Below are 13,819 nucleotides of genomic sequence, written 5' to 3'. Positions count from 1 at the left end.
AGACTTTCTTTTTTCTGAATTCAAAGGAGCCAATATTGAAAGTTACAAATACTTAATGTTTAGTAGTTTTAACCTTTGGACCATTTTCCTGTATGTGGATATTAAAATATATTTGATGACACTTTATGGGTCTACTTAATACTAGCCAGAATTAGTAAGTGAGGACATATTTAAAGCCCTAATTCAAGGGGTGCCTGGGTGGCTCAGTCGGTTAAGCCTCTGACTTCAGCTCAGTTCATGATCTTGTGGTCCGTGGGTTCGAGCCCCGCGTTGGGCTCTGTGCTGACAGCTCAGAGCCTGGAGCCTGTTTCAGATTCTGGGTCTCCCTCTCTCTCTGATCCTCCCCCGTTCTTGCTCTGTCTGTCTCAAAAATAAATAAATGTTAAAAAAAAAAAAAAAAAGCCCTAATTCAAACTTCCAACACAATGGTTTCTTAGAGAGTAAATTTTATACATTTATAACAGAAAAATATAAATCACATTTAAGTTATACGGTAGAATTGGCAAATTCTTGCCTGGCCATATTTTGGCTTCTCAATTACCATTTTGAAAGCATGTTCTTGAATCATCTCTACTCCAAAAGCCCTACTTCACCTTTTAAGTACAGTTGACAAGTTTGATAAACTCTTAAGTACTCAATATGTATTTTGTTCTATTTTATAGTCACCTGAGTCTATTACTTTCACAAAATTTCTTCATTTGTTAATATTCATAGGAACTGAAAAATCTTTACTACTTTTTAAATGTTAACTGTTTAGAATCTTGCTTTAAAATTCAGGCTCCACATCCAGGTGTCCTCATTTGTCTTTGCTACAGAACCAGATTCTGTGCTTTACAGTTAACACAGATGTGGCACAAGAGTTCTTGCATGTTACCCCAATGCAGTTCTAGAAAATCCAAAATTCTGTTTTCCCAGATCAATTTTAAGAATCCAGGAGAAGTTGGCATTGCCTGATTTTAGCCACTAGGTGGTGATAACGCAAAGATCCAAGTTTGTGATATTCTGAAGACAACCAGCAAGTTAAAGAGGCAAAATTAATTAGTGTTTACACTATTGACAGGAATACAAAGGCTAAATGGGAGGCAGTGAAGTAAAGTTCTCCTTATGTATTTCAGCCTGGCTTTGCCTCTGTGCAGTAGGCAGGATAACCCAGTGCTTCTCAAGCTATCTGTGGTAAAGGGCTGGCTTTTTATTTTCAGACTGTGGCAGTGCCTATAGTTTTGAAAAAGACAATAAAAGTGAAGTCCTTGACAAATGAAATAAAAACACATACAAAAATACAAGCCCCATTTTTTTATTAGATTCAACAAAAACAAAATTACTTTAAAAGAAGTTTCCCACCAGTATCTATGCTTGACCAGTAACCTGCGGTGTTAGTAACTTATGGTACAGGCATGGGTCTGAGGACTACACTCTGACAATGAAACCTTGCTTGGTCATGTATCCCATCCAGTCAGAACTGGTTCAAGATGTGGCTCCATTACCAATAGCAGGGTAGCCCTGGAAAGGTCATTTAGACGTTCTAAGCCCCAATTTACTCATTTGATCAGGTAAATAATACCTGTGTTTAGGCTTTGTAGGAGAACTCAATGTACTAACCTCTCAGGAGACACTCAAATGTTGGTAGAAACTGAACAACATAGTTTACATATTAAACAGATGGTCTCTGCTTCATCATCTTACTGACTGGCCTTTTTTCCATGAATAGACAGTGTTCAGTTGGTCATTAGGCATTTAAAGGACCCTGAAACCTTGTTTGATGGCCCTAAATGGAAGCACAGCTACTTGGAGACCCTTGACAAAGACCTGTCCCCTGAGAAGTGTACCCTCCTACTGAGCTGGCACCTCTACTAGGGTGGAAGGACTACATGAAGCAGTAAAGGAGTCATATGGTGCCTATTCACCCAGACGTGTCTGCAGTCAGATACTTCCATGTCCCAATGTGCTTAAACGACTGCAGAAGCATTAAAGCTGTCAGCTCAAAGTTTAGATTATTACTATAAAACCCAGGAAAGGTTGGCATGTAAACTACATTAAGCCAGATCAAAGACGGCAGTTTGTTTTTTTCTGTAACTTTCCTATGCCAAACATACATGGCTTCAATTTTTACAACAATCCTGACGGATGACTCCTCTTAGAGATAAGGATACTAAGGTTCAGAAATGCTACGCTGCCTACATCACAAAATGCCAGTTACTGGCTAGTTCTAAAATGCTAGCTAGGAACTTGTGCTCTTTAACACTTTTTACCACATCTGGAAGCAAAACCACTCCAGCCGTGGTATCCAAATTAGTCTTTAAGTAAAAGAACAAAATCAAACTACTAGACCTGGTCCCCAAAGTTACAAAAGTTGCAAAGTCAGTCTAAACCATCAAAAAGTACTTAAATGAAAAAGTGTAACTGTACCAGAGAAAAGTAGCCCCCACCATGAAAATGTCACTGAGGGTATTTTTAAATCTGGGCACACCATATCCACAATTAAAAAATACGGGGTCCAAAGATCCTATGTATCTGATATGAACTGTAATTCATTTTAACAAAGGCTTGGAGTTTGAAATCAAGATCACCTAATGGGCTCACTTAGGCTAATGCAATGAGAGTTTCAGCTCCTCTCCAAAAAAGGTCCTGAGATGATAACGCTGCAGTTCTGCCCAAGTACATTCTACCTTTCTGCTCCAAGGAAGAAGGGCCTAAGAAAATCCATGAATGTAAAACCACTACCTGAAAAACATATATGCTGGTGACAGGAGAAAAAAAAAAAAAAAAAAAGCAGAAGAATTAAAATTTTATAAACCAGAGAATGTGTTGTTTCTGTTAGGTAAAGGGATTTCTTCATATGTTATTTTAATAAAAGGGAATTTCATAGGTAAAAACCAATATTCAAAATTATAAAACAAATAGAACTGTCTGTGTATAATCACTGCATCAAAAATTTGCAAGAAACTGAACAGGAATTCTTTAGTTGATGAATGTGGTTTGAAGGGGTAATAAAACCTTTTTACGGCTAAAGCAAGAGTCTGATTTCCTGTTGGCCCAAAAATAGACGTTTCATTTCCCAAATAAGTAGGCTCTCCACTGTAAAGAAATATTCTTGTGTAGTTGGTTTCTATCTTCTTGAACTCTGCTCCAAGTTCAGCCAACTTGTTATATGTCCTTAACACAAATTTGGAACAGTCGTAGGATTCAAACCATGTCTCCGCCCCCTTTTCTGGGCTGGCCTGGACGGTCCATGTCTCATAATAAATCCCTGTTTCATTGTCCCATTTTACCCACTTTGCCATCTTGTTAAATGTGTTTCCTAGTTAAAAAAAAAAAAAAATTTCCTATGTGAACATCAAAGCCAATCATTAGTCTTATGTCAAATGTTCTAACCTGATTAAGGTCATGAATAAATAATATTATTATTAAATTATTAAATTATTTGTAATATCAGTTCCAAACCTGTACTCACAATAGGAATCCAAGCTTAGCCAATTTTCACTCCATTTTTCAAAGCACAAGGTATTTCTGAATTGTAAACCTTAGATATAATAGGGGTATCAAGTCTTACATACCAATTCTGTAATCATTTAAGCTATAAAAGCAAAATCACACACATGCAGAAGCCCTCTTTACCCCACCCAACAAATCTTGGATTCAAAGGTAAAGAAAGAAAACAAGGAAAAATTGTGGATAGAGGGAAAAGTGAGTGGAGCAAAGGCAGTGTAAGAATGGAGGAGGGTGAGGGGCACCTGGGTGGCGCAGTCGGTTAAGCGTCCGACTTCAGCCAGGTCACAATCTCGCGGTCTGTGAGTTCGAGCCCCGCGTCAGACTCTGGGCTGATGGCTCAGAGCCTGGAGCCTGTTTCCGATTCTGTGTCTCCCTCTCTCTCTGCCCCTCCCCCGTTCATGCTCTGTCTCTCTGTCCCAAAAATAAAATAAACGTTGAAAAAAAAAAATTTTTTTAGAATGGAGGAGGGTGAAATGCAGAGCTTTTCTGTCACAAGGCATTGCGTGTGTACAGTACGAACTGCAGTCAGAGGAAGAGCTACTTTAGAAGGCTGGCCTACTAATGTTACAAGAGAAAGTACCATACCCTGTCCACCCTGAATACCTGGTATTTCCTTTTTCTTTTTGTACTTGTAACTGTTCGGATTCTGCTCACAACCTTCCCACTAACCATACAAATTCTTCCAATGAATCAACTTAAACTGGAAATGTTTTCAGCCACGTTCGTGGCCTATTACAGACTCCGGAACAGCTCACGCTCTCCTACGACCTTGTACCCGACCAAAGGAATCTCTCCAAATGTTAACAAAACACTATACTTTGTGTGGTTACAACCTCATCTGGGCATTTACAGTGCCTAATAAAGCTTCACTACAGCATTTCAATTTGTCACCATATATGTGAACCTTTTTTAAGTGCTCCAACTTGAGTCCATGAAATCAATATTTCATGTCCTATAAAATGAATACAGCGGCTGCCTTTATCAATTTTTTAGAATTAAAACTATGGAATAATATAAAGCTTGTTTTCTTTTTGTTGTTGTTGTTGTTTATTTATTTTTGAGAAAAAGAGACAGCATGAGCAGTTGAGGGGCAGAGAAAGAGGGAGAGAGGGAGACCAGAACCCAAAGCAGGCTCCAGGATCTGAGCTGTCAGCACAGAGCCTGATGTGGGGCTCGAACCACAAGATCGTGACCTGAGCTTAAGTCAGTCGCTTAACAGATGGAGCCACCCAGGCACCCTTAAAGCTTGTTTTCTTAGAACTGGGTATACTGTTGTTAGTGTTCTTCAACCTTAAAAAGTTACTGCTGTAATTAAGAGAGAATACTTCAAAACACTATTCTGTAACATGAGAAAATGTCAATGAACACGATTAATCACAAATCAGACGGAATACTTGAAAGATTTAAGTACTAGCATATTAGTACTATTTTACATGAAATAGTGATACTTGTTCATATATACTGATGTCAGAAGGAAGAGTTTTCAGATAATGAAATAGGTGGACAAGGAGAAAAGAGCAATGTGAACTGGCTTGGGATGAAAAAAAAAAGTATCACACCGAGCACTGTTAAAAGAGAAACGGGCTTTGATATTGCTTGGGATGGTTTGGGGCATATTAATTAGAAAGAAGGAAGGAAGATTAGAAAACAGCATGGTGTAGAGTTAAAAGATCCCCAGATTACATTTAAGACACAATTCTATTCCTGGTTCTACATCCAGATCTGTGACTGGCAAGTCATGCTACCTGGCTGACCCTCAAATCCTTATTTTTTAAAAGAAAGAAGAGTGTTTTCTCCTCCCCACTGAGCTGTGAGATAACATGCTCCAAAATGCTTTGTAAAGGGCTATCCAAGTGGAAAGCTTGATAACTTTCTCAAGGTCTATGGCTCACTGAATAATTCTTATCACAAACAGTACTTTCATTTCACATATTTCCACTTTCTTGGAGAACAACAATTATAATGCAGAGCTCTCTAAATCATATGGGCAAGCTCCCTACCTCCAGAATGCAATGGCAGTCTCATCCCTGTTCTACACATGACGTAATGAGTCAAAGTAAAAATATGACCCAAGGTCACATACCAGTTTCTGATAAAAGTTCTGAACTCCTTTCTTCAGCATTAACCAACAACGCAACACATGCAGCAAAATCCTAAGTGTTTCAGCAACTTTCCAATACATCCAAAAGAACAGAAAATCTCAAAGATAAAGTATTTTGATTGCTCAAGGAGCCTCAAATGCTAAGATTGTATGTGTTTTGGGAAGCAATGTAGAGAAGTAGTTAAGAAAATGGCCAATAAAGCTTCACTGCCAGAGTTAGGGTCCCACCTACTTCTTGGTTGTGTGATTTTAACCACTCTGTGCCTCACTGTAGCCATCTGTAAAATGAGGGAAATAACCGTAACTATCTCAGGGGGTTGTTGTGATGATAAATGACATGATATAGGTAAAGCACTCGGAACACTGCTGGACCCAGAGTAAGTCCCCATGAGTGGTAGCTGTTATTATTTCTTGACATAAAAACATTTTGTCATCACTCAAAGTCTTTTTCCAGATACATTTAACAGGTCCTTTGATCAAATATTTTCACAGGCATTTTGTGGATTTTCTTCCACATGTTTATTTAGAAAGTCCAATTCAATTGCAGAAAACATTTTACCATTTCATTTTTTACCATGGAATAGAGGAGATACACTACTCATCACCTAAAGGTGACGTTTTGCAGGGAGCCTGGGTGGCTCAGTCAGTTGAGCATCCAACTTCGGCTCAGATCATGATCTTGCAGTCTGTGAGTTCAAGCCCCACATCGGGCTCTGTTGACAGTTCAGAGCCTGGAGGCTGCTTCAGATTCTGTATCTCCCTCTCTCTCTGCCCCTCCCCTTCTCACGCTCTCTCTCTCTCTCTCTCAAAAATAAATAAACATAAAAAAAAGAAAACTAAAGGTAACGTTTTGCATGAGTAATAGTTTGGATCAAACCTTACTGCTTCCAGAAGTACATTTTGTAAACTGACCTCTAAAGAGTAGAACATGACTGAAATGCCTCAAGGAAAGCAATTTTTTTCATTTGGATATCGATGTAATCATCAAACAAATGCCGTATTTTTGAAACTTACCTGATATAGTTGCTACTTGAACTAATGTCCCATTTGCCTTCCAGTGAATATCATCAATTCCTTCAAAAAAGCATGCAGCTCCTTGATTACACCAGAAAGGGGCATTCATTTCAGGTCGGAGATGGGGAAATGTGCAATTTCCAAGTTGGAAAAGTTCGTACCATTCCATTGTGTAGTTCTGGCCAGTTAAAGTACTCTTGAATCCAATGGCATCATGCATAATTTTCTGTGTAAAGACCATACATGTATGAAAGCATCTGTGAAGTAACCACTGGTCCAGGAGCCAGAAGGGAGAAAACGTAATATGTCACAACTGTATATCAAGTAGAATGACTCAGCTGTTGCTCTTCCATGTGGCTATTCTTGTGTCCACTCTGTGGCTCCTCCAATTCCAGGCCCTCTTCCACTCTGGTTTTGACCACTGCTGCTTATCTCAGATACGCTATATGGACACACTCTTAATTTCTTTCCACTTTAAAATGGGTTGGAGAAGCTCCATGCCACAGGCTCAGGAAGTCTACATGCTTCACAGGGTGACAGAGGCTCAACTGGTGAGCTAAGCTAGGAAAATGTGTATAGCAGGGACTGGAAATGAAGTGTCTCTCCTGCCTGCCTTGCCCGTTCCGCTGGGCCTCCTCCTTTCTTACTTGCCAGGAGCTAGGTACAGGAGTTGGGTATGGATTCAGATTATTAAAAAGGGATTAAAGCAACTGCATTTGTTACTGTCAGAATCACAAAACATGATAATATTTTTTGACTACTCATTTTAAATATGCCAAGAGGAACAGCAATTATACACGATCTAAAATCAGCCCTTTGAACAGCGGTTATTCCCTCAAATCCACTTAAGAAATAATTTAATTAACCAAAGTTACAAGATCAAGATGCAGCCTTACCAGGTGTCCCAGGAGATTCCCATATTTAAATTCCCATACTGGGGCTTGTAACCGAAAGACTTCAATGACATCATCATCTTTCATAATTGGGATAGGTGAGCCGGTTGGACAGAAAGTGTATTTAGCTTGACAATAAGGATCTGGTTCTGGGCGGAAGGAAAAGCGCCTAATAAAGAAAAAAGAAACCACAAACTTAGATTCCAACAGGAATTTGGTTCTTCTTGCACATTTTGGAATCCAGATTTTAGTATCACCATCAATAACACTTTCAGAGAAAACATTCAAAGGTTATAGTGTTTAAACATTTTGTTATTCTGTCAACAACCCCGACGAAGTCTTTAATAGCAAATGATATATTACAAGCACTTTGATAAAGGCATGCTTCCCTGTTATCTGCTCTCATTGTGAGAATTTTGAACACAGGGGCCATATCTTAGAATGTCTATAGATCCACATTTATTTATAGACAAACAAATATTCACTGAATAAAGGAATATTTTTCAAATGACATTTTTTTTTAATTTTTTTTTTCAACGTTTATTTATTTTTTGGGACAGAGAGAGACAGAGCATGAATGGGGGAGGGGCAGAGAGAGAGGGAGACACAGAATCAGAAACAGGCTCCAGGCTCTGAGCCATCAGCCCAGAGCCTGACGCGGGGCTCGAACTCACGGACCGCGAGATCATGACCTGGCTGAAGTCGGACGCCCAACCGACTGCGCCACCCAGGCGCCCCTCAAATGACATTTAATTTCATAAACAGTCCACATGTTAAGATTATTTCAAAATAATTATTAAATAGAATATATTTTCTATTTTATTTTTTTAATGTTTATTAATGTTTATTTATTTTTAAGACAGAGAGAGACAGAAGCACGAGCAGGGGAGGGGCAGAGAGACAGGGAGACACAGAATCTGAAGCTGGCTCCAGGCTCTGAGCTGTCAACACAGAGTCTGACGGGGGCTCGAACTCATCACCTGTGAGATCATGACTTGAGCTGAAGTCAGATGCTTAAGCGATTGAGCCACCACCCAGGCGCCCCACTATATTTTCTATTTTCTAAAGAATTAACCAACAGGGGGTGCCTGGGTGGCTCAGTTAAGTGTCTGATTCTTTTTTTTTTAATGTTTGTTTATATTTGAGAGAGAGAGAGAGAGAGAACGAACAGGGGAGGGGCAGAGAGAGGGAGACATAGAACTTGATATGGGTTCCAGGCTCAGTGCTATCAGCACAGTGTTATCAGCACAGAGCCTGAAGTGGGGCTCGAACTCACAAACCATGAGATCATGACCTGAGTCGAAGTCGAATGCTTAGCTGACTGAGCCACCCAGGCGCCCCAAGTGTCTGATTCTTGATTTCAGCTCAGGTATGATCTCATAGTTCCTGGGTTTGAGCCCCATGTCTGACTCTGCATTGAGAGTGCAGAGCCTTCTTGGGATTCTCTCTTTCCCTCAAAATAAATAAACATAAAAAAAAAATTAACTGACAGGAGTGTCCCTCTATTTGCTAGATGGAATGCTGCCCAATTCGTGAATCATTTAATAAAGCCAATTAGAGTTTAAAATAAAAAAAAAAAATTGGGGCACCTGGGCGGCTCAGTTGGTTAAGTGTCCAACTTTGGCTCAGGTCATGATCTTGCGGTTTGTGGGTTTGAGCCCTGTGTCTGTGTTGACAGCTTAAAGCCTGGAGCCTGATTCAGATTCTTTATCTCCCTCTCTTTCTTTGCCCCTCCCCTGCTCTCTCTGTCTCTCAAAAATGAATGAACGTTAAAAAAATTAAAATTAAAAAAAAATAGCCAGCGATCAATAGATATTTACTAAGGATCTACTATATGTAGGACACTATACTAGCAAGGAGGGAAACAAAATTAAAGTGATGTTCCCTTCCTCAAGGACATTTAGGTGGGGACTGGGAAGACATTAAATAAGTAGTATGGTGCAGTGTGGTGAGTGCTAAAGAAATATACAAAGTCCTATGGGCACACAAAAGAGAGAAATCACTTTTACCTGATGTGGAATGAGTGGGGGTGAGAAGAGCAAAGAAAGGGATGAAGATCTGGCTTAGGCTTTTAAAATACTTTCGATGGTTAGGACATAAAAGGGACAATATTAAGGCTTATAAGACAGTAGGTAAATAATGCTGGAATTCAGGCTTCGAGGTAGGAGAGACAGGCAGGGACTGTCATTTTGCACTGATGCAGTGTGAACCGCACCACGGGACTCCTACAGCCGGTGAGGGCTGAGCCCAGGAGTGAGCTTAAAGGATTTTAAGTAGCAGACCTGATATGACTGAATTTGCTATGAAACAAACCTTATTTGTATGAGTTACAGGAGAGCGGTGAGAGAAGCGAAATTAAGGCAGAGGTCAATTAGGAGGTTATAGCAATAATGTAACAAGAAGAGAAGGCCCCTAGAGAGAGCCATGGCAGTAAGACGAGAGGAGGGACTACTGCTGAAGTGGGCTCAACAGACACTGGTCACCTTCCATATTTGGCAAGAGAAAGACGGAAGAAAGAAAGACACTGCTTCTATCTATCTTCTAGGCACCACGGATCTCTAAAATTTTAGGCAGATCTATTTTTTTACAATCTTAACACATCAACAAAAAATTCTATTTTAAGAAGTTAATATCTTGATGTTAGCCAAGAGTATTAACAACCCCCAATGTTTATGAAACTTACACATACTTCCTTGTTTTTTTTTTTTTTTTTTTTTTTTAATTTTTTTTTTCAACGTTTATTTATTTTTGGGACAGAGAGAGACAGAGCATGAACGGGGGAGGGGCAGAGAGAGAGGGAGACACAGAATCAGAAACAGGCTCCAGGCTCTGAGCCATCAGCCCAGAGCCCGACGCGGGGCTCGAACTCACGGACTGCGAGATCGTGACCTGGCTGAAGTCGGACGCTTAACCGACTGCGCCACCCAGGCGCCCCTACTTCCTTGTTTTTATAGATGCTCAAAGGGTTGTTTAAACACATAACTATTTAGTTTTCACTTGCTTGAAGCAAAATCTTTTAGGTCAAAGGTAATTTCAAAAGCATAACTTAATAAAGTTAAATTTTATTATATTCAGTTGAGAAGACTAAATGGAGACAGGTACTTAATACTTGAAACTTTTATAGAAACCCTAAGGTATCGTCAATACCTTGCCCTAACTATAAATCAAGTAGTTTTGCATTTACAATCTCTTCCTTATTTTACTGAACATTTAATTTTACTTCTTATGAACGTTTTATTAACTTTTTCTTTTCAAGAAAACCCAAACTTCTCTTTTCATATATATCAAGCAAAACAAGGAAGTGGTGCAAACCATTCCAGTGAACAGAATACACTCCTATCCACGCTTGACAATAGCTGACATTTATTAGATTTAATCCTCTAACAAGCCTGGGGGAAATGCTGTTACCGTTCCTACTTTCTTTAAAAAAAAATATTTTTTTTTAATGTTTATTTATTTTTGAAGGAGAGAGAGACAGAGTGTGAGCCAGGGAGGGGCAGAGAGAGAGGGAGACACAGAATCTGAAGCAGGTTCCAGGCTCTGGGCTGTCAGCACAGAGTCCCCACGCGCAGGGCTTGAACTCACAGACCCTGATATCATGACCTGAACCAAAATCGGGCGCCTGAGGACTGAGCCATCAAGGCGTCCCATCCATTCCTACTTTCTAGGGCAGGTCACATGGGCACAGAGACACTGAATCACGTTGCCAATTTCAAAAGCTAGTGCTGGTGGTGCCTGATTCGACTGGAACCCAGAACTCATTCCTGACCACTAGGTTATCCTGCCTCCCCGCTCACTATTTTGTCATCCGAAATAGCCGTGTTTTCAAAATCTGTTGGCCTTTCACCTGCTTGATGTTAGCAGCGTGTTTTCTTTCTGTTTAGCCACCTGAACATCTAAGGCCGTATAGACACTCTTCTAGGTCAAAGGCTCCAATCAGCTCCACAGGTGTGCAGTCTCTGTCCTCGTCTTAAGACCAGACTGAAAACGGGGGACACACGAGGTCACCAACCCTTCCGGTGAGCCCCGGACAAAGGGAGCGGGGAATTCCCAGGACGCGTGACATTTACGGCTAAAAATGGAAATTCCCAGAGAACCAAGACCAGTAGGTCATGTTGTATATTGTGCCAATGGGTACGTACTCATGATAACTAATGACAGGAATGACGTCAAGTAATAAGCACGATATTCAAAGTCTCCTCAAACCATTCAAAGAGTTGATCACTTGCATCTAAAAGTCACTCAAATAAAATTACATTACTCCCGTTTCTTCCATGACTCCGGCCTGCCCTGAGCCTAAGCCACCTAGAAAGCAGTTCAAGTGTCCCAAGAGGAAGAGAGGGCCTGGGCGACGCGCAGCGAACAGCTCAATTCGGTCCTCCACCGCGCCGCCTCGGCCTCCCGACCCCGGCACCCGGCCCCGCCAGTGCGCGCGTCCGCCCCGCCACGCCCGCGCGCCGCGCGCACTCACTTGTAGGGCACGGGCCACTGGCGCCGGGAGGAGCCCGCGGCGGCCAACGCCAGCCACAACAGCCCCAGGGCCCAGCGCCAAAGCGCGCACCCCGGGGCCGCGCCCGCGGGCTTCTGCCCCGCGGCCCCCCGGCCAGCGCTCCCCGCCTGCGCCATGTGGCGGCTCCCGGTGCTTCCGGCGCCTCCCGAGCCCGGCGACGCGAAGGGCCCGCGAGCTGAGCATGCGCACGGAACCCCGCCCCCCGCGAGCCGTGTGACCCCTGGACTGGGCCACTTTGGTCGGCCGGGTCCCGCCCTCTCCCTGACCGGAGACTGGGGCGCGGGGCGCCTGCCTGGCGGTGAGACATTGGAGCCCTGCAGTGCAGCCATTTCCCCTGCCCACAGCAGACCGTGCCGCGGCGCTGGGGCCCGGCACCCTGGCACACTCCATCCGCGCCGTGGGGCCTCCTTTTTCTGAAACTGACTCATAATGCCTTGTTCTTCTGGCCCCGCGTCTGTGTAGAGATCACCGCGTGTTTGGAGCTGTTTTCTGACCTCTGCGCAGTAACTACCAGCCAAACCAAACCAAACCAAGAAACCAATCCAACTTTGGGCTCTTCCTTTGGCTTCTCTAGCACGGAACTCTTACCCTGCCACACAGGGCCCAGACTAGGTGACAACAAACATTTGAGTATAAGAATCATTATTTGGAGGTGGTGGTGCAGTGAGGAAGACAATAATGGAGGAATGACTGGTCCTCCCCCCCCCCCCCCCCCCCCCCCCCGTCTTAAGCCAGTGAGAACAATGGCCAGCACTTACTATATATAGCCCATAATACTACTCTAAATGCTTAAATTTATTTATTTTGAGAGAGAGCATGTGCAAGCAGGAGAGGGGCAAAGAGAGGAAAGAGAATTCCAAGCAGGCTCCACGCTGTCAGCACAGAGCCCAATGCAGGACTTCCTCTCACAAACCGGGAAATCATGACCTGAGCCGAAATCAAGAGTCAGATGCTTAACCAACTGAGCCACCCAGGTACCCCTAAATGCTCTGTAATGCCCTCGGCCCCTTATCCCCAGATGGTCGTCCTTGTTGGGCTCTACCACGTGAACAGAGGAGAAGATTCTGCATTACCCTTTCTTTGACCTTTCATCCACTTGAAGACAATGGGATCAACTGCCTTGTTTCTGGTGAGATATTTGTGGCCTGTCATACTTTTATACAAAGATACTGACTTATGTCTATAAGTAGTGCATTAAAAGTGTAATAACTTATAGTCACGTTTTTCTTTTTTTTTTTTTTTTTTACAAGAGAGCAGCATGCCTTCACTTCACCCACAACATGAGTGAACCCTCATGGTATTTGTAAGCATAATGGAATAAGTGAGGTGGCTGCAGTGGCCATAGGTGACCACCAATGACCCTTGCTGGGGATGGCAGGAGCGTGGGGTGCTTCCCTAAGCATACAAGGTTTTCTGAGGGCTTATGGGAATTAGTTCTCCCCTAACCCTCCCTGCCCCCTCGCACCCCATCCCCCCCCACCTTTGACCACTTGCTGCACTGGGTTGAGGAATTCTGTGGAGATCCAAGCAGGGCACCATTTTAACACCCATTTATCTAAGTGTTTAGGTGGCTCCAATCCTAGCTCTCCTCCATATACCATGGCCCAGTTCAAAATCACCTAGCCTAAACTAAGCCTCTCCTAAAGACCCACAAAAAGTGAGGGCGTGGGGACACATCCTAGCTATAACAGCTGAAATTCCAATTTGAAGGGCACCAGGGCATTCCCACTGGGCATGTACTTGAACATGGCTTAAAACTGAGACACCTCTCCAGAGTAACAATTTACAAATAATGGAACACACTAGAGGGCC

At 42.5% G+C, this 13,819-nt stretch overlaps 1 protein-coding gene across 2 annotated transcripts in view; it reads right to left on the bottom strand.

The window, feature by feature from the left end:
* The window catches only part of CLN5 (CLN5 intracellular trafficking protein), a 30,080-nt gene extending 17,777 nt beyond the window's left edge, over nucleotides 1–12,303 (bottom strand). The window contains exons 1-4 of one of the 2 annotated variants that reach the window (XM_043580828.1): nucleotides 11,969–12,210; nucleotides 7,501–7,666; nucleotides 6,605–6,830; nucleotides 1,279–3,298 (exon numbers count right to left, since the gene is read on the bottom strand). In XM_043580828.1, the coding sequence (XP_043436763.1) occupies nucleotides 2,787–3,298; nucleotides 6,605–6,830; nucleotides 7,501–7,666; nucleotides 11,969–12,123 (1,059 nt within the window). In that variant the 5' untranslated portion in view covers nucleotides 12,124–12,210 and the 3' untranslated portion in view covers nucleotides 1,279–2,786. Of the gene's footprint in view, nucleotides 1–1,278; nucleotides 3,299–6,604; nucleotides 6,831–7,500; nucleotides 7,667–11,968 lie in introns of those variants that run through there. The other variant, XM_043580835.1, reaches the window with a different exon arrangement.
* Between the last annotated feature and the right edge of the window lie 1,516 nt (nucleotides 12,304–13,819).

Source organism: Prionailurus bengalensis, chromosome A1 (assembly GCF_016509475.1).
Source record: "Prionailurus bengalensis isolate Pbe53 chromosome A1, Fcat_Pben_1.1_paternal_pri, whole genome shotgun sequence".
NCBI classification, from domain to species: Eukaryota; Metazoa; Chordata; class Mammalia; order Carnivora; family Felidae; genus Prionailurus; species Prionailurus bengalensis.
Note: the sequence above shows the minus strand (reverse complement) of the source record. Positions and strands in the feature narration are given on the sequence as shown.